At 36.2% G+C, this 26,851-nt stretch overlaps 1 protein-coding gene across 1 annotated transcript; it reads left to right on the forward strand.

Annotated features, from left to right (window-relative positions):
- Nucleotides 1-19,739: 19,739 nt before the first annotated feature.
- Nucleotides 19,740-21,256, forward strand: LOC132303784 (high-affinity nitrate transporter 3.1-like). The gene is made up of 2 exons (XM_059801210.1): nt 19,740-20,024; nt 20,586-21,256. The coding sequence occupies exons 1-2, from the start codon at nt 19,889-19,891 to the stop codon at nt 21,068-21,070; spliced, it is 621 nt and encodes a 206-aa protein (XP_059657193.1). The 5' UTR covers nt 19,740-19,888; the 3' UTR covers nt 21,071-21,256.
- The last annotated feature ends 5,595 nt before the right edge of the window (nt 21,257-26,851 follow it).

Raw genomic sequence — 26,851 nt, forward strand, 5'->3', positions numbered from 1 at the left:
AATCTAATACCATTCAAATGCTTCCATCCTTCCATGGTTTTGATAATGAAGATCCATATAAGCATCTTGATGAGTTCCTTGAGATCTGTTCGACCATCAGGTTGCGAGGTTTCCCTGAAAATGCACTCCCTTTGCATCTTTTCCCATTTTCCTTAAAAGATAGGGCAAAGTATTGGTTAAAGTCCCTTGCTACAAATTCCATCACTTCTTGGGCTCAATTACAGCAAGAATTCCTCAAGAAGCACTATCCAGTGAGTAAAACCAACCAAATGAGGCGTACCATTCTTAGCTTTTCTCAAATTGATGGATAACAACTCTATGAGACTTTGAAAAGGTTACAAGACCTCCTTAGGAAATGTCCACATCATCTAATTCCAAAATGGCAATTGGTGTAAGCTTTCTATGCTAGTTTAACCGAACCACATAGATTCATGGTTGACTCATCATGTGGAGAAATGATCATGTCAAAAAATGCGGATGAGGCTTGGAACCTACTTGAGAATTTAAGTAAGAATTCATTACAACATAATTCTCGTAGGGCCCCGACCTCAACCAATGCAAAGAACCCCACTCCGTGTCAACCAAAATCAATGAGGGAAGAATCATCTCAAGTGGACGCCATAGCTCACAAATTCTATCAATTGATAACACCACATCTCTCCCCTTCATTGTCCCAAAATTCCGCAAGTATGGTATATGCATCGTGTACAAGTCCATTCCATCTCTCGGAAGATTACCCCACACCGGAGCAATTTCCCAATCCAAATCAAGAGCAAGCAAATGCTATGTTCTCAAGGCTCGAAAATAATCCATATTCCAATACCTACAATCCGGGTTGGAGAGATCATCCGAATTTTTCGTGGTGGCAACAAGCCTCACAAAATTCTCAATTTCAAACTCAAGGGCATCAAAATTAGCCCTCTTCTTAATTTCAAAATAGGCCATTTCAGGCCTCCTCAAGTTACCGTCCTCCGTATAATCCAAATGTCTCTAATCAACCTCTCATGTCCCCAAAGGATGAGATTATGGCTGCAAATAAACAAATGATGGAATCTCTAAATCAACAAATGATGGAATCCAACAAGCAACTCTTGTCATCTTTGCAGCCCACTCTCCAAATGGTTCATTCTTATACTCAGTCCATAGCTAAACTTGAGAATCAAGTGGGTCAAATAGCTAACTCCATGAACCAGTTGTTGTAAAAGGACAAGGGTAAGTTTCCCGCTCAACCATTTGAAAATCCTAGAGGGATGCATGTGATTGACGAAACCTCTCCTCCGAGTGGGCCAATTCATGAACAAGTTCAAGCAATCACCACCCTTAGGAGTGGTCGAGTTGTCAACAACAAAGTTGACGGAGACAAGGATGACAAAAATTCTCCCTCCGAAAATCCAAAAGCAAGCTCATCTAATCTATATCCTACTCGTGAAAATCCCAAGCTTGTCAACCCAAGTGTGGAAACTTCTTACGAGCTTAAGACTCCGTTTCCTCAACGACTCCAAGAGTCGACGCATTTTGGGAACAAGAATTGCAAAAATTCAAGACATGTGGGAAGTTTTCGAGCAAGTAAAGATTAACTTGCCTCTCTTGGATGCTATCAAGCAAATCCCTCCCTATGTAAAATTTCACAAGGATTTGTGCACTCAAAAACGCACGTCCAGAAATCATTTGCCAAAGAAAGTAAGGTTAACTGAAAATGTGAGTGCCATCATTCAACACAGTGCTCCTCCAAAGTATAAGGATCCGGGCGCCCCAACTATCTCGTGTGTCATTGGCGATAACAAGATAGAAAGGGCCCTCCTTGACTTAGGAGCTAGTGTAAATTTGATTCCATATTCAATTTACTTACAGCTAGGGTTGGGAGATCTAAAGCCAACTTCCGTGGTTTTGCAGCTTGCCGATAGATCGGTCAAGCAGCCACGAGGCATTCTTGAGGATGTCATTATCAAAGTGGACAAATTCTACTTCCCGGTAGACTTTGTGGTTCTTGACACGGAACCGATCCATGATCCAAAAAAACATATTCCCGTGATCCTTGGTCGGCCCTTCTTAGCCAAGGCTAATGCTTTCATTAATTGCCGAACCTGGGTGATGGACATTGCTTTTGGAAACATGCAAGTCAAACTTCATATCTTCCATGGAACTCAACATCCTTCCGATGAGGATGATTATTTTCTTGTTGATGTCATCGATGAAGTAGTTGAAGAATCTCTTCCCTTCATTCTAAGCAAGGATCCTCTTGAAACTTACATGTCTCACTTTGACTTCTCAAGCTTTGACATAGATCAATCCATCCAAGAAGTAAACTCCTTGCTTGATATCAATGCTATCATGGATATTCCTCCTTGGATAGTTCCAAGAGAACCGCTTCCGCAACTTTCCACTACTCCTTCGGTCCCATCATTGAAATCTCCACCACAACTTGAACTTAAGCCGCTCCCGGCCCACCTCAAGTATGTGTATCTTGGTGCAAATCAAACTCTTCTAGTCATCATTGCATCGGACCTTTTTGAGGATCAAGAAACCAACCTTTTAGCGGTGCTTCAAAAGCATAAAGAAGCTATTAGCTAGGCAGTGGCTGATTTGAAAGGAATTGACCCCTCTATTTGTATGCATCGCATTCATATGGAGGACGACGCAAAGCCTACTAGAGAGGTCCAGCGCCGGTTGAATCCTAATATGAAGGAAGTGGTCATGAAAGAGGTGATCAAATTGCTAGATGCGGGAATCATCTACCCCATCTCTGATAGCAAGTGGGTAAGTCCCACTCAAGTTGTCCCCAAGAAATTCGGCCTCACCGTTGTTGAAAATTCAGCGGGTGAGCTCGTGCCACAACGAACCACTACCGGGTGGCGTGTGTGTATTGACTACTGGAAACTCAACTCTTCAACTAGGAAGGATCATTTTCCACTCCCATTCATTGATCAAATCCTAGAAAGGCTAACCGGTCAGAGTTACTATTATTTTCTTGATGGTTATTCCGGCTATAACCAAGTGGCAATCGCCCCCCAAGATCAAGAAAAAACAACTTTCACATGTCCCTTTGGAACTTTTGCCTATCGACACATGCCTTTTGGGCTATGCAATACTCCGACAACATTTCAAAGGTGCATGATGTCCATATTCTCTAATATGGTTGAAAAGTTCTTGGAAGTTTTCATGGACGACTTTTTCGTGTTTGGCCTCTCCTTTATGTCTTGTCTCCACAATCTATCGCTTGTTCTCCAAAGATGCAAGGAGACAAATCTAATTCTAAGTTAGGAGAAAAGCCACTTCACGGTCCAAGAAGGCATTATTCTAGGACATGTCATTTCTAAACGGGGAATTGAGGTGGATAAAGCTAAGGTTGAGTTAATCTCTAATCTCCCGCCTCCGAATTCCGTCCGTCAAATTCATTCCTTCCTTGGCCATACCGGATTCTATCGTCGCTTCATCAAAGATTTTAGCAAAATCTCTCGGCCCTTGTGTAATCTTCTTGCCAAGGATGTTCCGTTCAATTTTGATGAAGCTTGCATGGAAGTTTTATTAAATTTCGTACTCTTCTCTCCTCTGCCCCAATCATGAAACCACCAAATTGGTCTCTTCCTTTTGAGATCATGTGTGATGCGTCTGATTATGCATTAGGTGCGGTTTTGGGCCAACGTGTGGATAAACTTCCATACGTCATTTATTATGCTAGCAAGACACTCGCTGATGCTCAGTTAAATTACACCACCACTGAAAAAGAATTGCTAGCTGTGGTGTATGCCTTGGATAAATTCCGCTCCTATCTTCTTGGCTCAAAGGTCATAGTCTTCTCAGATCATGCCGCTCTTCGGCACTTGTTAGGGAAAAAAGAGACCAAACCTCGCCTAATTCGATGGATACTCTTACTTCAAGAGTTTGACATTGAAATCTGGGATAAAAAAGGGACTGACAATGTTGTCGCAGACCATCTCTCTCGCTTACTCATTGAAAAATCCTCTAAATTCGCTGCCATCCGTGATTCTTTTCCGGATGAGCAACTTTTTCAGATTTCCCATTCAAGTCTTCCACGGTTTGCGGATCTCGTCAACTACCTAGCGGTAGGCAAAATTCCAACTCATTGGTCTAAACAAGAGAAAGACCGAAACTTCTCCTAAGTCAAGCATTTCTTTTGGAAAGATCCGGAATTGTTCAAGTATTGCCCGGACCAAATTATCTGGCGATGCATTCCCAAAACTGAGACCACAAGCATTCTAAATTTCTGTCATACTCTAGCTTGTGGAGGCCATTTCATTGCCAAAAAGACCACTGACAAAGTTCTTTAAAGCGGATTCTATTGGCTATCCATGTTTCAGGATGCATACAACTTCTGTAAATCTTGTGAGCGTTGCCAAAAGCTCGGATCCATGTCTAGAAAAGACATGATGCCCCTCACTCCCATCCTAATTATTGAAATTTTTGATGTATGGGGGATCGACTTCATGGGACCATTTCCATCTTCTTATGGCTATGAGTACATCCTTGTAGCGGTGTATTATGTTTCCAAATGGGTTAAGGCCAAGGCTACCAGAACCGATGATCATAAAGTTGTGATCCAATTCATTCAATCAAACATCTTTAGTCGTTTTGGTACGCCCAGAGCAATCATCAGTGATGGTGGATCTCATTTTCGAAATCGTGATCTTAAATCCGTCTTCTCTAAATACTCTATCATTCATAAGGTTGCCATACCTTATCACCCTCAAACGAGTGGTCAAGTGGAAGTATCTAATCGGGAGATTAAGCACATCTTGGAACAAACGATTCGACCGGATTACAAAGATTGGTCGTTAAGACTCAACGATGCGTTTTAGGCTTACCGGAAGCTTACAAGACACCCATTGGCATGTCACCATATCGGCTTGTCTTTGGAAAAGCTTGTCATCTCCTAGTCGAATTAGAGTACCATGCTTATTGGGCCATAAAAAGGCTCAACTTTGATCTTAAACAAGCCGGCTCTACTCGTGCTTTGCAACTAAATGAACTTGAGGAAATCTGCAATGATGTATACGAAAGTGCAAAAATTTATAAGGCAAAAACCAAAGTATTTCATGACAAGCACATTGTCAACAAGTCTTTCGCCCCGGGCCAAAAAGTTTGGCTTTTCAATTTCCGCTTGAAGCTCTTTCCCGGTAAACTCTGTTTACGGTGGGATAGTCCATATGTCATCACCGCTGTCTTTGCTCATGGTGCAGTTGAACTCCAAGATCCTACCAATGGATCTTTCTTCAAGGTTAACGGCCAACGGCTTAAGCCTTACGTAGATGGCATAGTCCCTATTCGAAAAGTTGAGAAAGTCCTATTGACGGACCCAATCTACGTGGATTAATGCGCCATGCAACGCCTGGTTCATCTAGCTATCGACATTAAATTTAGCACTCAAGGGAAGAAATTCTTTCTATTTCCATGCTTCCCTATTGTTCAATTGCTCGTGCCTTGAAATTTTTTGGGAAATTGCTAAGGAAAGCAAAAATTTAACTTTCTCTGGAACTATCTTAATTTGTGTTCCAGAAACTCAGACGGGTTTTCTTCAACCTTCTGAAACCCTTGTTTTCATTCCCGGAAGTTTTCAACTCTAGTTGGCAATTTTCTCGAACTTTCGACATGGCACTCTTGTGCATGCACTCCTATTCTCAATGCATTGGTTGTTCGAGGTTTCTTAAATCCATCCAAACATTTAAGTTCTTCATTGGCACTCTCTCTGAACTTGTAGCCAATGCCGTGCAGCAAAGACTCCAATCCAAGCATTCATAAGACTTAGAAAAGTTTTGCCCTGCAGTTCAAGCGCTTGAAACATCTCCTTCGAGCGCTCGAAAGTTCCAAAATGCTCACTGTCAAGTTTTCGAGCACTCGAAATATCTTCTTCAGGCGCTCAAAAGTTCTGATTTCGGTTACTATCCATTTTTCGAGCGCTCGAAACCCATCTTTGAGCGTTCATGGGTTGCATCCAAGCTCCACGACATTCCAAAAGCCACTCAAGCGCTTGAAAAGCATTCTTCGAGCGCTCGCAGCTTCCCCAAAACCCGCTGGCCATTTTCGAGCACTCGAAGTCCTTTCTTCGAGTGCTCGAGCCTTTAAACCAGCGTACCCAAAGCCCACTGCCTCATCTTCGAGCGAAGAGCCTTCTTCGAGCACTCGTGCTGCTCTTTACCTTTAAAATCCGACTTTCTCTCTCCCATTTGTTTCAGTTACCTCAACCACTCCCTCCATTACCCCCACGACCTCCCTCCATCACTTCTCCTCCATAACCCCCCTAACCTTCCCTCTCCCTCCTTCCTGCACCCATCTCCTATAAATACCCATCATCTCCATCTTTCCTTTTCATCTCATCCTTCATTCTCTATATTCTCCTCTCAAGGTGCTCGCTGAATTTCCCCATCCAATTCTCTTCCTCCAAATGTCTCGTGCTGGACCTTCTCGCCATCCTAGGCCATCTGAGGATGCCCCCGCTGTTGATCTTGAGCAACTCCGAGAACCTTGGCTAGCGAAAAAAATCAACTATGAGCTTCTCTTTCCGCTCACGGGTCTTTTTGACACTCTTCCCACCACTTCGCGGGCTGCTGCGGAATTAGCTAATCGCATTCAGCACATTTGCAAACCCGTTGCAAAGGTCGCCTATCCCCGTGTGGTGCGACTCTTCTACCAACATCTCAATTGCCCTGAAGAGCCCTCCATCTTTCTCACCACATCCATTGATGGCGTCCCTTTTTCTTTCACCTTGGCTAACATTGTTGAGGTCTCCGGTTGCTCCATGGAGTGTCCTAATGACCTTTTCGATCATCGGGGCCGCCCATTATATGAACGGGTTAATGATTTAACTGTAGAGCAAGTTGTGGCTGCCATTTGCAACGTTGATGATCCTCATCGGCCCCGGAGCTTTACACTCAAATCCACTCTTCCGGAGCGCGTATGGTTCCTTGACTCCGTTCTCAAGCATAATGTTTGCCCCTTGGCGTATAGCACCGAGCGCCGAGGCCCGTTGTTGCAAGCCTTGTATGCCATGGACCAAGGCCAATGGTTTTCTGTCCTGGAGCTCAATTGGAACATATTTATGTGGTTCTGGGATAAGTGTCTTAATGCGCTGCATCAGCGAGTTCAAAATCGGGCTTTGCCTTTGCCCTTCTTTATCACCAAGCTCCTGAAGCACAAAGGCTTCATTGTTCCTCCCCATGAAGAAAAGGCAGAAAGATTCAGACTTTTACCATCCGCCGGTGGAACAATGTTCTTGGCCATTCTCGGTACCCTCAGCTCGCTGCTCCTCCGTCCCCCCACTTTCCATCTCCTCCTGTTTCCGAGGATGATCCCATGGTTGAGGATGCTGAATGGGAGGCGTCTCCCGTTGACCCTCAGCAGGACCATGCTTTTCTGCGAGCTAGCATCGCAGGTATCAATGCTCGGATGGATCATTTTGAGCATTCTTTGGCAAACTACAACAGAAGATCGCCGTATTATGACGGAGGAGCGTCGCCTGGGTTAAGAAGAACGGCGTGAAACACAATCCCTCCTCAATGCCATCCTTGCCCGTTTTCTCCCTAGCCCGTAGTTTATTTACTGTTCCTGATCCGTCTTTTGTTCACATGTTTATATTTTTTATTTTCTGTTGTTGTTCTCGTTTTTGAGCATGGGAATGTATTAGCCATTAGTTAATCTGGTTGGACATGATAGAATTTCCATTCCTTTTGTAATCATGTCCACCACCCCTTTTTGAATGCAAATTCCCCTTTTTTATTTTATTAACTGTTAATTTTTTTTTTTTTTACTGTTTCATTGTTAATTATTTTCGTTCCCTAGTTGTTTCTGATCCCTTGCAGGTTGCACATTTCAAGTTTGGGGGCCTCTTTATGTTGGCCTTTGCATGGGAGCTTTTTGTCACCTTGCCATGCACTTTCCTCCTATTTTGGGTAATTTCGTTCTTGTTATCCTCTCTACTTTTTCGTAGATGTTAATTGTCCCACATTGAGGACAATGTGTTATTCAAGTTTGGGGGTGCAATATTGCATTTTTGGTAGTACATTTTTGTAAAGCAATGATAGTGTAATTTGAAACTTGTTGGAGATAAAGCATATATTTACTACCTTGTATATAGAAGCAATTGTTAAGTTTTGAAAATAAAGAATTTTTTTTTTTTGAATTTGAAATGATCATGTGGATGAAATTTAGTCTGTATAAATGTTTCAATTAAATTCTCGCTGGATCTTATACTCTTTTATGCTTCACAATGCACAGATGCACACCGGAAACTTAACTGTGAGGCATGCAACTTGATTAACCCTGATCGTGACCTAGTTGATCTGAATTGATGAACCTAATGGATGGATACCTTTGGCATGATTTTTCTAAAAAAAAAAAAAAAAAAAAAAAAAAATATGACCTGTTTGAGTTTGTAGCCTTTCCAACTTAAGTTATTAAGCCCTAGGTGTGTCTCTACACTTAACACCCTAAAGCCATCTGGTTTGGGAGTTGTTGGCCTAAAGCTTGTTACATGGATTGGTTAGAAAGCTTAAGAGACTTAGACATTGCACGGTCATTCTAAAAATAATAATAATAATAATAATATTAAATTAGTAATAAACATGGTCTGTTGGAGTTCATAGCCTTGCCAATTCGAGCTATTAAGTCCAAGGAGTATCTCTACACTTAGCACCCTAAAGCCATCTGGTTTGGGAGTTGTTGGCCTAAAGCTTATTACATGGGTTGGTTAGAAAGCTTAAAGGACTTCAGCATTGCACAACCATTTTTTTTGTTTTATTTTTGAGTTCTAATAAATTGTCAGCAAGCAACAGAAGTTGTTTTGTAAATAAATTCATGCCTTAGTGACTTCATTTAAAGGGGAATTCAATTATTTGAAGACTTGTGTCTTGGAATTAAAAAAGAAAGTAAAAGCCACATGTTGAGAATCCAATCCATTTTCACTGAAGTTAGAGTTGATTTCCATTCAAGAGATGACAATTGAGTTATTTATATGGACTTGGATGCTGATGCATGTATGTTAAAACGTGTTTAGCAAACTTTTGTAGCAATACTTCATTTATGCATGGTAGTCTGCTTAATGACCCCGTCTTCAGTCCTTTGTTTGTTTCAAGTTGTATTTGAGCTATGTATGTATTTCATTTTACCATGGTTGATATTTTTGTGGTAGCATTCCCATGGTTGTCATTTCATTGAGTTTTTCATTTTGGTTTTGTTAAGGGACTAGCAAAATGTAAGTTTGGGGGTGTGATAAGTGCCGAATATTGCATATTCAAGTACCCTTAGTTGCATTAGTTAAGTCCATTATTTGATTATTTTATGTAGATTATCTTCATTTGCATGTTTTATTTATTTTCAGGTTTGTTTGCCAAAAAGGAATAAAAATGATGTTTTGATGAGTTCTTGAATATCAAAGTGTGCAATGCTGAAGTTTACAGCCTGGCAGCAGTGGAGTTCGACTTTGCTCGTCATTTTTGACCCAACAAACTTGAGAACTGGACTTCTATTAAAACATGGCGTACTTAGAGCTTTGATTTAGCCTTCCAAATCATCAAACTGTTCGTCATTTGGAGTTCGGAGCAGAAAGTTATGGCCTTTTTACCAAAGTAGCTCAGAGCAAAACAAGTAGAAGAATGCAATCTGTTGCATCTTCGAGTGCTCGAAGAAGGACCTTTGAGCGCTCGAAATTCAGGCAGAATCACTTCGAACATCTTCGAGCACTTGAAGCCTCTTCTTCGAGCGCTCGAAGGAACATTTTTGGCCCACTTGTGTCTTGAATCCTCCAACTTCGGATTTCCTTCTTTTATGAGTTGGTTGGAGATGTCTTTTGGGGGGAGTTAAGCCTCATTTTGAGGGGGTTTGGTAGGCTTATTGTTTACAAAAAGAGAGGGGAACCAAGAGATTAGATATCACATATATTTTGCAAGATTTTTGGAGAGAGAAAAGAGGAGAAGATAGAGTTTTGTGTGGCTAAAAAGGGGAGCTCGAAAATGGGAGTGGGATCCAAGCTTCTTCCTTCTTTTAGGGCATCCATGTGTAACTAACTCTTCCTTTAGGGAGGTGATGAAGCCCTCCCTTGTAGGCATATTCTAGTTTAGTTCTATTTTGGGGATTACAATGTATAATCTATGGTCTTTTCATGATCAAGAACATTTCATTTGTTGTAATGGATGTTGATGTATATAAATGGTTTTTCTAAGTTGATTATCTTGTTCTAGATAATGTCTTACATTAATCATATTGCTTATGTTTTCATGGTGACAATGGAAATAAGGTTATGAAATGATTTAATGGTATGTTGGTAGATATCTTTGATAGGCCATTGCTTAGGTAGTCCCTTTGATGGTTTTTGCTTAATCTCTAGCTTCATGTGCTTCATCATTTATTAAGAGCTTGATAATCTTTGGCTTAGTGAGCATGTTGAAGACTACACCCTAGTTTAGGTAGTTCAAGCATGTGAACCTTTGATGGATTATTCTTACTTATTGATTTAATGAACTTCTTGAGGATATTATAGTAACCAAGTGTTGCTATGTATCATGATCATCATATATGTTGTTTTCCCCTAAATTAGTTCTAATCTAGCATGTGTATAAGGATGGAGGCAGATTCACTTCCCTAGTTTTCTTTACTCGTAATTTATCTCTTTTAATTCTCGCAAGCTTTTATTTTATGAATTTCACATTCTTAGTTTTAGTGACAATCCAACAAATCCTCTATAAACCCCCTTATCATTCTAAAATGATTCTAGACACCTTAGTTGCTATAGATTAGCAATCCCAGTGGTTCGACTTACCCGACCAATAGCCCTATTTTACAATGATTTGTGCTATTGCAAATGGGTTGATATAAAAATTGATAATCGATCAACCGATCAAAGGTTAGGGAGCAGTAAGCACATAATTGAACCCCTCATATGTGGGTACAATATCTAGTTGCCTTTTCCAATCGATATAATTTGGTCCAGTTAATCGATTTTTTTTAGTATGTTTGCAAGTGGACTGAATGGACTAGTCATGATAAATCTGAAAATAAAAGCATTCATACAATAAATAAGGTGAATAAAAATAATCATGTGGATCCCTTAACCACATTGCATGAAAAATCGGACAATCAATTTGCCAATAACTTATCCGGTTGGCGGAGTTCATTATTGCTATTGACGAGAAAAATTAATTATTTCCATATTTCTTTAGACAATGCCTTATCTATATATGAAATAATTTTCGATTTTGTTTAGCCTTTCTAAAATCACCTAGTATTGACCACTCCGTTGGGAAGCTAATACTATTGATTTTAGATTTAGTGTATAACGTTATTAATGCTCCAACGAAAAATTAAATATTGAATATATTGCCATTATAAGCTTAGACTCTTTAATTCATGCGTTGGGCCTTATTTTTAAAAATCTAATTATAATGAACATTTAATAAATATATTTTTGTGAGAAAACCATTCTTGTAATCTAAACTCTTAAAATCATGCATGTGGCCTTATTTTTAAAGATCTAATCACAATGGTTATAATAAAAAAAAAAAAAATGTATAAAAATCCCCGCTCCCACTCAACTTTTTATTATTTATAATTAAGGTTTTCAATTCATGATATAATGCATGTAAAACGCTTTGATTTTAATCCAATTAAATTTAGAAAAGATCTGGACTTTTAAATGATTCACTTAATATTTAATTTGAGGCACACTTTAAAAATAATTTTCAAAAATAATTTTTCGTTTCTCAATAAATGCCCTTTAATTAATTAGTAATCAAATCTAATTGATTTTCATAATTTAATTAATATAAATCAAGTCATTTAGATAAAAATCATGGATCCAATGCATGAACAATAATAATTAATAATTAATTATTTCATACATCACATAAATAATTAAATAATAGACAAAAGCAAATAAAATGGGTAGTGGAATCAGCTTTTAACATTTAAATACTATTCTTATTGTACGGGTGTCCACCATCGGCTTGTTAACACCTGTAGGGAGCGGTTACACATTTGGAGAAGCAAAATAGCGCTTGGGATGCGCCCGGAGGGACCTGCATGCACTGGCACGAGCCTGAGGGGTGCAACAGTGCATGGTACGCGCCTCTACGCGCTGGCACTCGCCTGGAAGGCACATCAACGTGTGGCACATGCAGCCACGTGCCTGCATGCGCCGGGAAGGTTTCACTTTGTCTGGCGCATGCTCCTCACGCGCCAGAAGGCTGGTTGGCGTTTTATTCTTCAATGGAGGCGCGCTACACTGGATTATGCCCCTCATTCAACGGTTCTGGATCCAGGCGCACAGTACTATGGTGTACCGCACCGCACCGGATCCGGTAGCCCTCCTCCGGCGTCGCCCTCGCCGCCGGCCATTCTCTGGTCGCCGGAATTGTGTCTGAAATTGCAGAAAACTCTGAAAAAATTAAATAAAGCCTTAAAAAATTCTAAAAAAATTTCAAAAAAAATTCCAAGGACCTTATTTAATTCTCTTGGACCTTCTTGAAGCTTCATAGTACCCACTGATGAATATTACATGGCTTTGAAATTAATTATACATATGAAATATAATGAAAAATAATTAAATTATATCATTAAACTTTCTAATGGCTAAATCAAAGCCTTAATTACATTTATCCAAAGATAAAATTACATTAAACCTATAAGCTTCATCCATGGCCCAAAAAAATATCATCATCCACTCACAATTATATATACATCATCATCATGTATCAATATATATCAACATATTAAATTATACATCAATAAATATATATATACATATATAATTTGGATCCATGAATGATGATTTTCATAAAAAAGACATGATCTCTAGTAATGAATCAAACCATGCTCTGATACCATTGTTAGGAATCGTACAAGTTTTAAAACTTTTTGAGGAATTTATATATATAAATCTTGATTCATCACATAGAGACAAGTTTTATGCAAAAAATAAAATAAAAGATGATGTATCATTCAATTAATAGATTGAATACTTACATCAAAGGTTTGAGTAAACCTTTAAATCTTTCCTCTAAAGTGAATATTCTCACTTATTGTAGATCCCTTAGCAAGATCCTTTCTCCTTCTTCTTGATAGTGATCTTCCCTTTAGGAATCACCCATATACCTTGATGAATGACCTTGGAGGCAAGGCTTGTGGTAGCCTCCTTTAAAAGAGAAAGCAAACACTAAAAAATTAGAGATAGAAAATATATTCTTTTGTCTTTCAAAAGTCATCCCTAAAATATACATGGACCCATGTATATATAGGCAAAATAAAGATAAGGAAAGAAAATAATATATCATTCTCAATCTTTAATTCACATATCTCAATTTTAATAGGACTCCAATATCAATTTGGGCTATGACTGAGAATTCTTTGGGCTTATTATTTTCTTGGCTACTATAAATTAGTAATTGGTCTGGTCCATTAAACCATGGACCTAATTCAATTAATTCATAAATTAATTTCTACTCCACTAAAAGAAATTAATTGTACTCCAATTAAGTAGTAAATAACCTCTAAGTCAATGTTGCACTTTGACTCCTCTATGCATAATTATTTATCGGATTATAAAGCCATCAATCCGATAACATAATTAATATAATTATTTTGTTACCTTTGATTATTTCCGGTTTGATCACAATAAAATATTTGTCTGACAAAAATAATAATTTACTAAATAAATATATAGAAAACATTTTGTCTAAAACATACGAAAGCCTTTGAATTTAATTTGTGATCAACCATAATCAATACAAAACAAATACAAGTAGCACTAATGTAAATATTGAGAATATGACCCTCTAACTATTAATTACATAACTACCCAAAGTGCTGATCTATTGATCCTGAAGTATCCGTCGAACAAATCGAAGTAATTATTAATTAATAAAAGGGTCTATACTTCTCTCATGCTTGAAAGTCAAAAACCTTGACTATGATAGAGAGCAATTGCATATGACGGCTCTCGTAATATATCTCAACCTATCGTGGACTCAGTTCAAGTCTTAGTTAATTAAATGTCCATCCATAATTATCGACTTTGAACCATTTATGATTACTAATTTATAACTTAGTATTAATTGCCATTACATACATATATAAATATATCTTGTAATTAAGTGGACAAAATCAATTCCGTAATGAATCGAAAAAATAAAACATTCCATTCACCAATTGTATAATGCCTTAATAATAATATTCAGATAAGAAACCATGACTTTTACAATCCAAATAAGAATTTGTTATGCTATGGCACACAAATCCCAACAGTATGTATATAGATGCACAAGTGAGAGAGAAGGAAGCAAAAACGTGTGGCAAAAGTGAGTTCAAAATGAACCCATCAGCACGCATATGACATGATTTAAGTACCCAGATGTGGGGTCACAGGTTCAGAGGGTCTTGAACTGGTTCAAGTTTGGCAGTGCCAAATTTCAATTACAACCTTGTGCACTTGAACCGGTTCAAGTGAGGCTGAATCAGTTCAAGTTTTCTAGACTTGAATCCTTTGAAAAACATATGTTCAAATCTTCCCAAAAACAATTTAAACGGCTTACAAAAATGATCATACGCTAGAAATTATTTGATTACATCAAATAAAGGCAAGAAAAAAAAAACTAAAAACCTAAAAAACAAAATCTTTTTGGATTTTTGAAAATTTTTAAAATTTTTATTTATTTAAAATAATGAGAAAACAAATCCCATTAATTTCAAGTCAACACATGATCCAAAATTTCTAGAGTATTTATGTATATCCATGAGCACAAATGCATGATAGAAATTTCAATAATTTTCGACTCTTAGAAGGCAATCACAACATGAAATTCAACTTGCAAATTTTAAAGAAAAATTTAGACATTCATCTAGCAAGTTCATGTGTTTGTTTAATCCAACCACCCCACATTTCAATCAAATTTCATCAATCGTTGTCTAAATCATATGGATCGAAAAACATCAAGATAAGATTGTTTTTGAACAATTTTCTAGGCAAGACGAATTTCATTCTAACAATTCCCTATTTTGATTTGTCTCCACCTTTCTTTTTACTCAAATAACTCCACTTCAAAGTCGAATAGAAGCTTTTGACCCAAACTCTATAGGTAACCTTTTCTTTTGCAAAGATTTTCAACAAATTTTTCTTTTCTTTTCTTTTCTTTTCTTGCTGAAAATTTTTCATCATTTTTTTTTTTTTTTTCAAAACGTGCTCTATTTTTTTCAAAACAATAACCTTTATAGCTTTTATGGGCAATATAACCTAGTCAACATTCCAACGATTTTCAATACATTTTCTTAGAGATAGACTAGTGCATATGTAAACATGACTTGAGAGATTCAAATCTGAAAATCACATAAACACATCAAATTATTTTTCATTGTATAAATTACAAACAAAGAATCTATCTTATCAAATCATCATGTGTCTCAATTTGCATTCAAAAACTAATCATAAATTCAATAGAAATTTTTTTTCTCATATGTTATCAAGAAACAAATATGATCATTACTTTCCCAAACCACAACCAAACACTAGACTGCAAAAAGTGATCCAATGGCAAACATATTTTCAATAATCACAATCTATGATCACTCAACCTTCATAGGATTCAGTTTGAGGATTTTGTACCCAATGACTTATTGGAAACTAGTTTCTTAGAATCAATTGACACATAGTTGACTAACTCTTCTTTTTTGATCCAAACAGTCTTCACTTATAATTTTTGAAAGGGTTTTTTCAGTTTTGACTTTCTTCTCATGCAAATTCTCAACTTTAGAATTTTTGGGTGAAACAAAATTTTGACTTTTCTTAGAATGCACCTTATTCTTAGCATGAAACCAATGAGAATGAATATCAGAAAAACTTTTCTTTTTCCTCCAAAAACAATAATGTTGGCTATGTCCAGTTCTACCACAAAAAGTGCAATGCAACACATTAGGCACAAAAGACATTTTAGAATGCAATGAATCAACCAATTTAAGATTAGGCATGTTTTGATTAACAGGTTTCACAAAAAATGTTTTACCTTGATTACTAGATGAGCTCTTAACAAATCCTAAACATGTTTTATCATTTACATTCTTGCTAATATTTATCATCTTATTTAGTTTGACTCATCCAGATGTAAAATCAATCAATTTCTCTTGTGATTTCTTCAATTCAATATCAAGAAATTCAATAATAGAAACAAGAGAATCTTTTATAGAATTAGCTATACTAACCTTGCCTTCAAGAGATTTGACTTTTCTTTTTAGATCAGAGATAAATGAATTGCTTTCAATAATTCTCAATTTACCTTCATCAACTTGTTTTTTTATGTTAATCTCTTTCTTCTTTGGCTTGAATAAGTTCTTTTGCCAACTTTTTGACAACAAATTTAACTTCCACAGTTTCTGCAAACATTCTTTTTAGTTGCTTTTCATCAATCTTTTCCTCTTGAACCTGTTTATCATGGATTTCACTATCTTCATTGTCTGAAATATTAGAATCAGGCAAAGTAACAACATGAGGAACTTTATCAAGAAAAACAACAAAAGAAAAATCATTGCAATCATCATGAGATGATTCATTATCACTAGGAGTAGTATTCTAAAAAACTAAAACTTTCATAACTTTTTCTATATTCTTATCATTTGAATCTTTCTTAGGACTAGGACAAACAACTGAAGTGTGACCTTTGCCACCACAATTCCAGTAACCAAGTTCAGTTTCTTTTGATTCTTCCCCTTTCTTTTCATTCATCTTAAAAGTTGAACCCTTATCCAAATTATGAGGATTAGCCCCATTGACATTCCTTCTCCTTTGTTTTTTTGTTTTGCAAAAACTGATTAAATTGTGTAGTTATGAGTGCCACATCTTCATTAGGATTGTCATCAACAATGTTTTCAATTTGAGTTGACTTTAAAGCCATATTCTTCTCTTTTTGAATTTGACAAAAAATCTGCATCTCAAAATTTTTTAGGGAACCCACAACCCCATCTACTTTAGCACTAGACAAATCCCAATGTTCGTAATTGTTTCTACCCTATTCTGAAATCTCTTAGGTAAAGACCTAACGATTTTCTCATTATTTTTTTTTATCACTAACTCTTTTGCCTAAGTGACGAAGCTCAGAGATAATTTCAAGAAAACTAGAATAAAACTTAGAAAAAGTTTCATCTTGTTTCATCACTATATTCCCAAACTTATGAGAAAGCATCTGAATTTTGGGTTTCTTCACTTTTGATGTTCCTTCATGAGTAATCTGCAAAATATCCTAAGCTTCTTTAGCAATTTTACAATAAGAAATTCTAGGATATTCAGATGGAACAACAGAATTAATAATTTCATATACAAAGCTTTTTCATTAGCATCACTACACTTAGTCTCAAGAGCAGTGTAAGTGAAGGTGTCCTTCAAAATGTTAACAGTCTTACCATCCTATTCCTTGTCCTTAGTCGGAGGTGTATAGCCTGTCCCAACAATACCCCAGACTTTACCTTGTGAATTTTGAAAATAAGCTCTCATCTTTGGTTTCCAAAAGTTATAATTGTCTCATTCGAATAAAGGACCACGTTGATTAGATCCATCCTTTTTCAAAATATAAGACATAATGAAAGAAATTTTGAAAACAAATAAACTTTCCACTCAGATCAACTAAATGTGTAAAGATTGTCTCTGATACCAGTTGTGACTTATGCAGTGGAATAAGTTATGGAAAGTTAAGTTTTAAAAACTATTTTAGAGAGAGATTAATCACGTGTTTCTTTATCCAATTTATTATACTAAAATTATCTGTTATTTAAACAATCACACACAAATTAAAAGCAAGTAAAGTTTAGAGTGACACCGGATTTTAACGAGAAAATCAATTGAAAAATCTCGAGGTTTTGTGCGCTATCCCAATCCTAAAATGATCCATATGTATAAAGTAAAGTATACCGAACATTGACTCAGACTCAAACCCTTTCACTCTACCAAAACTCAATCCACTGAATACCCCTGACTTTGCGACTTCATGTCTAATAGCTCTCGATTTCAAACTTATGCCTCAAACCTTGTAGAAGGATTGCTGGTAGATCAACAACACTCCACAAGTGCCTTGATCCCTTTAACGTGTGATCGGAAATTCTTCTTCTTCGAATTTGAATTTAATATTGAAGAAATAAAATATGTTTTCCCTAATCGTTGTAGATAAAATCTTCAATAGACTTGAACACAACCAGATTTGAACAACACGCTAAATTACTTGTGTATATATAGTGTATATGTTCTTAAAAATCTTACAAAAAGGCTCTTAATGAAAATCATAATTTTAATGCAAAAAGCCACACAATCCTAAGTGAGAAAATATGTCTTAATAGACTTTTGAAACCCTAATTGTACTTGAAAAATAAGTCAATTTCATGCATAAGGTTTGAGGAGAACTTTTATATAGAATAGGAAGTAAAAACTGAGTAGGAAACAAAGTTACCAAAATCTGTTGTAGAACTTGAATCGGTTCAAGTTGGCAGGGTTTTTTTTATTTATTATTATTTAAAAAAAAGTCTTTAACTCTTGAACCAGTTCAGCTGCCCTTGAACCGATTCAAGTTGGCCAGACCTGAACTTAAAGCTTTTACACTTAGAAAACTTTTGGCAACGCTTGTTTTTTAAAACATACAATATATGCACGCAAGTATCCTTACTTTCTAACTAAACTTCCTAAGGTGTTGTTCTTAAATTTTTCAAAGTCGTCAAGTTATTGTTCACAAACAACTCTTTACGAACAACTCTTTAATTTTGCTTCCGATCTCGAACTTGAACTTAAAAATATAACTCAATTGAATTTATTTTGACAATAAAATTTACTAATTACAAATTTTATATCCCAGACTTATCCATTTACCCGAAATTATATAGCTTCTAGTTTGGAAATTTATTGGTTACACGGGCTGTACATGTTATTATATATGTTGGGGGAGGAGGCACTGTTTAGCTTTGGAAGAAGAGAGGACTTTCTGACCACTGATATTGCAGTTTGGCCGGGGACACCATGTTAGTATCCTGGATGTCTTTTTTTCTCGTGTGATTGATCCTTCTGGTTTTGGTAGTTTTATAAAATTTAGGAGAAAAAAATTATAAAAAAGTTAATAAAATTTGAGTGGAAGAAAAATGGAAGTGAGTGGAGAGAAAAAAAATGATGAAAGAGAGAGATTGGAATCCTATTCACAAGATAATGGAGAGATACGCATTTCACCACATACTTTTTTGATTTATTTTGTGGGTGGAGCCCATCCGCCAAATTCATCATTGAACTTTAGGAAAAATTTTCATTGGAGAATTTATCACACACACCAAAACATTAAATAGTATAGAGTTGTAGCATTCATGATGTTCTGAAGTGGCTTCACATAATTGGACGAAAGAATGATACTCTTTTTGTGTGATTTCAAGGTTCATTCCATTCTTTTCCACACCTGCTCTCCTAATTTTCTTGTTTGCTTGTTCTTTCCAATTCACAAGGGGACAAAAAGGAGCTTAAGAACATCTTCTCATGTACATCATAAATTTCAATGCCTCTTAAGAAATATTTATATACATCCAATAAAGTCAATGAATAAATTAAAACCCAAACGCATCCCTACCAATCCAGTCTTTTTCTTAGTAATTAATTAAACCCATGTAATCCCAACCCCTCAACATGCTCTAGGGCCAACTTATGAATTGTTTTTACATTTTATTAAATGTCTCTTGAAAATGTTTAAAAACACCCATTTGGGGTGAGTTTTGACTTATCTCAATACCCCATCTATTTATGGGTTCTTGGACTAGTCCACCTTTTGTCACTTCTATATAAAGCTACCCAAAGTAACAGTTCTCAATTCATTGTTACATTGGGATCACATACTTTCTTTACTTTTGCTGATTTTCTTTCTAAGTCTATAAAGGATCCTTAATGGCAACTAGTGGTGGATTTGTTGTGGGTTTAGTATTTGTGCTTTGTTGTTTGGTAGAAATTTGCTATGGTATCATCACCTTCTCCTCTCTTCAAAAGACTCTTGTGATCACTGCTTCACCTACTCCAGGACAAGGTATAATCCCACTTCTCTCCCTCTCTCATCTGAGTCAATCCGTCATTTTCCAAGCTCGATACAATTTTTAGAAATCAATTCACCTCATCATCTTCATTTGAATTTGAATACTCGGTATCCTTAGCTCTCATTATCCTTTTTTATACTGAACTGATCGGTTGTCAGTCTTTATTTGAATTTTGAAGTGCTTGGTCTTATCTCACTCGTCAAGATCTATAGATGTATATTCTTTCAAAATAAAAGCCCTACAAGAACTAAAAATAGACTTGTTTAAGACTAAACTGCTTGATTTGCATAGATTGCCTTGTCGAAGCTTAATGTTAACAAATCATTTGACCAAAATAAAGTTGTACCAAAAACACTAAAAAAACAACTCTTGTTATGCTCATACCTGTGATTCAAAACCCACATGATATTTATCCTCTGGAGATTAGAAAATTTACCCATTTTGCCTAAAAATGATGCAAATGGAGGTTTTTTCAAATGGGTTTTTTTGTATTTTTCTTTTTGGATAAATGTTTAATCCTTATAAGTTTCTCCTGTGTTTGAACTGGCCTGCAGTTTTAAAATCTGGGGAGGACCAAATCACAGTGACATGGTCATATAACCAGAGCTTCCCAGCTGGGACAGATTCAACCTACAAGACTGTGAAGGTGAAGCTCTGCTATGCACCCATTAGCCAAGTGGACCGAGCCTGGAGGAAAACAGTGGACAACCTAGCCAAGGACAAGACCTGCCAATTCAAGATCATTGACAAACCATATGACCCTTCAAACAATTCCTTCACTTGGACTGTCGAGAAGAATGTGCCCACTGCAACCTATTTCATAAGGGCCTATGCCCTCAACTCCGAGGGCCACGAGGCCGCCTATGGTCAGACAACGAATGCTGACAAGACTGCCAACTTGTTCGAGATACAGGCAATCTCTGGTCGTCACGTGTCACTAGATATCGCGTCGGTTTGCTTCTCTGCTTTCTCTATTGTGTCATTGTTTGGATTCTTCTTTTTGGAGAAGAGAAAGACCAAGATGTCACAGCAAAAATGAAGGGAAGGTTGTTATTAAGCCATGGACTTGTATGTGTTCACTGTGTTGTAATGTTATGTCAAGTGGCCTAGTTTTGTTTTAGTGTAATCGTTTTTTAGGGTAATCTTTTTTTTGTGTAGAAATGTTATGTCAACCTTCTTGTACTAGAATTTGGAATGGATGGAACAATCCTTGTTTGATTGGAAAGCATGAAAATCTTGTACTTTTCATTATTCTTTTAGAGGTTGACAGCAAAAATTAATTTTCGTTAACAAATGGACCATTTTCGGTCCGACATTATCTAATAACTTAGTTGGTAGAGCGCCCAACTCCTTGTGTGTCTATTTTCGAATCCCCTCTCCCTAATTGGTCAGAATAAAAAAAGCAAAAAGAAAAAAAAAAAAGGAGCCATTTCCAACCTAAATAGAAAAGAATGGTACGTAGTAGGAATTTTCATATGATATATTGTAGATGGTTTGAGAAATGCTGAGTCTTTGAAGCACAAATACTTAAAAAAAATAATAATAACATACATGTATTGATAAACATATCATAGTATAATTGTTAAAATCCGTTCAAATTTTCTTAAAGAAAGAATTATTGAGATATAATATGACTAATTTAATCCAAAATTTATCACTGCAATATAATTCTAAACTCTCATTTTGTTTGTCATAATATATATATATTTTAAAAAAAAAATCATAATAACAATGACAACAATTCTTATTTAAATCTATCCAAATATGGATATATATTAATTTTACACATAATTTACGCTTATATTATGTGTGTATATTTATATCCGTGTCTTTATTTATGTATCGTATCCCATGTTGATATCCATATTAGATTAATATAAAACTTTTTTGTAAGATTAGCTTCAAAAATCTTCATTTATAGTCTGTAATGCTGGTGGTTTGATTAAGTAGTTGAGGTAAACAACCATCAAATGGTTTTATTATTTTTTTTATTAACGATTATCTGTTGATTAATGATATCTTAGTGAGGCACAATTGCCTTTGATTATATATCATCTAATGCTTTGTTAACCATACATACTTTTGATTGTTATTGTCATTTTCAGCCTCCACAACCATTGGATATATAAATAGTGGCTTTGACAATAAAATTATTTCGTCGTTCTTTGGCTTTCTTCATTCATTGGATCGATTGTCATTGTCATGAAGTGTTTTATGAGTGAGAGTTAACGACTTGAAATTGGTATTCATCAACCCAAATTGCATAGCATACAGTGCATCAATGTGTTCGTGTATGGGACATAGATACGATACGATACGGACACAGTGATACGATAAATTTTAAAAAAATAGGACACGGATATGGCAAAGATACGGTAATAAGATAATAATATATATTTTTATTATATATAAAATTTTAATTTCTCTTAATTTTTAATTTACATTAATAGACATGATCCATTTAAATTAAGTCCAATCCAAATTTTATTAAAATTCAAACAATAAATACGTAGTATATCTTTAAATCCAATACTAGAATTTGTATCAATACTAGAATAGTTTTAACTTTGTAACCAAACACAACAGAAAAAAAGATCAACTTTGTAACCAAACACAGAAGATACAATTACAATCTTATCTTTCTATCTTCTTCCTCGGTCTTCCTAAGTTTGGTCTTTCCAGTTTGACTGTCTCTCTCTCTTCAAAATTGAATTCCTCTTTTATTAACCAATAACCACTCACTGACAGAGGAAGAAAAAGGCGATCAAGCCTTTGGTTGAGATCTGTTCGCAACCAGACGAGAGAGACTTTAGCAGAATCAGAATTCTTGCCGGACGCCATCTCCTCCTTCTCTTAACTTTCTATCTTCCTTCTCTTCCATCAATAACCAACCAGAGCATGATTCTTCATCATCTCTTTGTTGATTTCCTTTCTCCCTTCCAGTTTCTCTCTCATCTCTTCCATTTTTTTTTTATTAATTTGAACTACCGTGTCCTACACCGGTGTACTCCGGTGTACCAGCCATGTCCTCCGGCGTGTCTCGGCCGTGTCCTCCGGCGTGTCCGACTTGAAAAAATGAATAAAAAAATAGGACACCGGTAGATCCGTGTCGGACACGTGTCCGAGGCTGGGATACGCGTGTCTGTGTAGGACACCGGTATGTCAGCCCTATAACACGTGTCCGTACTTCATAGTTCCTTATTAAGGGTAATGTAGAGATGGGAGATACTGGTGGTGGGCCGTCGCATTGCACTAAAAGTTTGCAGAGAGATGAACTAAGAGTGTGAGTGTGCAATGTGGCCAAATTTTAAATTTATAAATACCACTACTACCTCTAACAAAAAAATATAGTTAGGGTGAGTAGGGATCGTCCCAAGGGATTGGTGGGTCGTGTTATTATGGAAACAAGATTAGGGTTAGTAGGTCAAGTGATCAAAATGTGGTTGGTTTGGTTAATTAAATTACAATTAAGACTAAACAAGCTCAATATAAAATAAGTAATTAAAGGATAGAGAAAACAAAAGAGATAGAGGTCTTGGGACTTAGAGGTCACCACTAAGTATCACCTTTCTATACACTCAATTCATAATTAATTAGGGGGAAAACATATGTTGCAACAATAGTGAGTGTGTGTGGTTGTTTCAACAAGCATGAATGACCAATTAAGTATATATTGTCTAAATAACACAATGAATAGCACAATATATCAAACTAAGCCATTAATCATTCCTTTAAGCTCACAATCCAAACACATCACATGATTAGAGAAATATACTACTTGCATTAATAAGTATGTAACATCAAACAACAAGTATGGATTATCCTCCCATTTAACAACTAAGGTAACTACACTACATCTAAGCTAATGACATAAAAATTAAACTAATTAAACTAAGGGAGAGGCACAATCCATCAAGAAATGAGTATGAACCATCAAATAAACCACCATTCTATTAAGCACTATGTCTTGACAATTTCTAGATTTATAGTATCAACACACATAGACATGCATCAACAACACAAGAATTAGAGATAAACACATGAACATCTATTCTAGCATACATAGACATATGGATAGAATAAAATGATCAATTGGAAGAATTAAACCACACAAATCATTGAATAAACAAGATCTATGCATATAAAAATGTCAAAACAATTATTACAATATAAATTCCCTCAAAAATAAATAAATCAAGGTAAAGAAGGCATGCTTAGGGCTAACTCTAGCCCCAAGAGGATGTCTAGCCACTCATGGATGGTGTCCTCCAACCCTCAAGGGCTATCTCCATAGTAGAAATGCTCTTCTTCTTGAGGTAGATGGAAAACTTCCCAATAATGTGTCTCTAGCCTCCTCTTCTCTTTTCTTCTTTTCTAAGAATGATATCAAATGTTGTATCTAAAAATATAAAACATATGTGTAAAAATGGCTCATAATCCTTATATAGGTAGCTCAAATGTCACACCCAATGGTCTAGGCACGTACACAAGGGCTCCTCCAATGATTGCACCATGAGACCACTTTTAATGAGCTGCAAATTGATTTAATTCGCACTTGAGAGTGTTCGATCGATCGAACCTATGCTGAGATCGATCGAACTTGGCTGAGATCTATCAAACTTTGGCTGGATCGATCCTACCATGGCGGCGTTTTTTTGGATAAAGACAAATCTGAGATATTTTTGAGATATTTTGAGAAAGAGACAAAAGTGGTGGGTGGGGTGGTACAACATGATAAGATGGAATCTTTTTGATCGATCTGATATATGTTGGATCGATCGAACATTGTGGGATCTTTGGATAAGGACAGAAGAGCTTGGATCTATCTTGGAGTGCAGAGATTGATCTATGTCAGATCGATCGAAGAAATTCTGTGATCAATCGAACTTTTCTGAACTTCCACCACTTGCTTCATTTTGTTTCCACTTTGCTCATTTCTTTCATTCATCTCAATATTACTTCAATTATGCTCTTATTTGGCTGAATTAGCTTATTTTGGGGATAAGTGCCTGAAAACATAAATAACATGAAATCAATCCAAAGCGAGAAAATAAGATAAATAAAGGTCCTAGAACACCTAAGCTTAGCGGGTTTAAATACGCACTTTTCAGCACTCATCACACCCCCAAACTTAAATATTGCTAGTCCCTAGCAATGAACTAGAAAGTAAAGGAATGAAATGAATAACTATACAACTATGAACTAGAAAGCAATAAATAGATAACACCACTTTCGTAGGGAATACGATTGCATTTAGCATATGCAACAAGCCTTTTAAACCCCTAGGTTACCCCTAGTGAACGAGTGAAGTCTCGTAAGGGTTTCCAGAAATGATACTCACAAACATTAACCTCATTCTTTCCAAAGAGGCACTAATATTGCAAACAAGCATTGGGAGAAAACTACCTCAAGTATGCATTTTTTCAACCATTTCCAAGCAATCTCCCAAAATTTCAACATCAAGCAAGCAAGTATGGTCCTCCACACATCAAGAAAATGATTATGCAAATCAAAACAACTTTAGAATCCTTTTTGAGTAGACCGGCATTAAATATGTTTCTATCTAAGCCAACTAAAGAAATGATCATATTCTTTCCCTCAAACTAGCACACAAATCTAGTACCGATCATTAAGACAAAGAGTGAACCTTTTATTAAAGTTTTATTGTTCTAGGTGCGCTTATTTTTTTCACTAGATTGATTTTTTATTTTTTATTTTTATTTTTTTATTTTTTCCTAATCCTAAGGATCAAAGATGGAAGTATAGTGTAATGTGTTGATCTATTAAGCTTTCTAGTGATCCATGAGGTCGAGCGTTAAGTTAATGACTCCCAAACTGGACGGCTTTAGGGCATTAGGTGTTCAAACACCCTTAAGGACTTATAAGCTCAAATCAACTAGGTTACAAATCAAAACAACCTCCATCTAATCATTTCCCACTTCTCACCTTTTGGGAGAAGTCCTTACTTTTTATTTGCTTTTGAACCTTTTTTCTTCCTTTTTTTTTTTTTTTTTTTTTTTTTTTTTTTTTTTTTGTATTCAATTATTAACCTAGAGTTTGGGCCCTCCACCTTTCGGCGCGAGAAATTCAGTGCTTGATGAGGCTAGAATCCCGGCTACTCAATGAAAGGGTTTTTTATCCACCTTTATCAAAATGAAAGCTTTCAATGCACTACTAGCCCAATTAGGATATAACCAATTCAATAATCAATAAAGCATTTACCCCACAAATGAATGCTAGTGTGCGCCTGTGCTAGTGTAGAATACTAGAGTGAATCTCAAAACAATCTCAAAATCAGGATGATGTAGACCACCAGTGCAAGCAAGATATCAATCTTTCGAAAAATTTACTCCTAAATGACATCCACAAGGCATACAAGGAGTATTGGACTCTCAAGTTAAACGATTTTCAAATTTTAAGCAATATAATCCTCAAAAGATCAAAATCATAGCTAGTCATGGACCAATCATAACAAATCCTTCAAATACACAAGTCATGCTCAAAATTTTGAATTTAAAAACAAAACACTGCAAAGCACACATTACCCCAAACTTAAATGGCACAGTGTCCTCAATGTACAAAGAGAACAAAATGAAAGAGTATACCAGTGCAACTAAGGCAAAGAAAAGCCGGGATAAAAGTATCCAAAATGGATAGTGTAACTCCCCCAAACTTGGGATTAACTGTGGTCCTGAAAAGATGGAACTGGGATAAAATTCATCAGATAACAAAGAGGGATAATAATAATGCATAGTGGACATGCAAGTGTAAATGGGATAGTCAAATGAAATAATGAGAGAGGAATAAGGGCGGTCCTGAA

The sequence above is a fragment of the Cornus florida genome, unplaced genomic scaffold (genome assembly GCF_030987335.1).
Source record: "Cornus florida cultivar Cherokee Brave unplaced genomic scaffold, ASM3098733v1 CherokeeBrave_3.0.0_Hap2_Chr04, whole genome shotgun sequence".
NCBI lineage: Eukaryota > Viridiplantae > Streptophyta > Magnoliopsida > Cornales > Cornaceae > Cornus > Cornus florida.

Coding starts and splice junctions, on each gene's coding strand:
- LOC132303784 (XM_059801210.1), top strand. CDS start 19,889: ATGGCAACTAGTGGTGGATTTGTTGTGGGTTTAGTATTTGTGCTTTGT. Junction 20,025..20,585: donor TTCACCTACTCCAGGACAAG/GTATAATCCCAC, acceptor ACTGGCCTGCAG/TTTTAAAATCTGGGGAGGAC.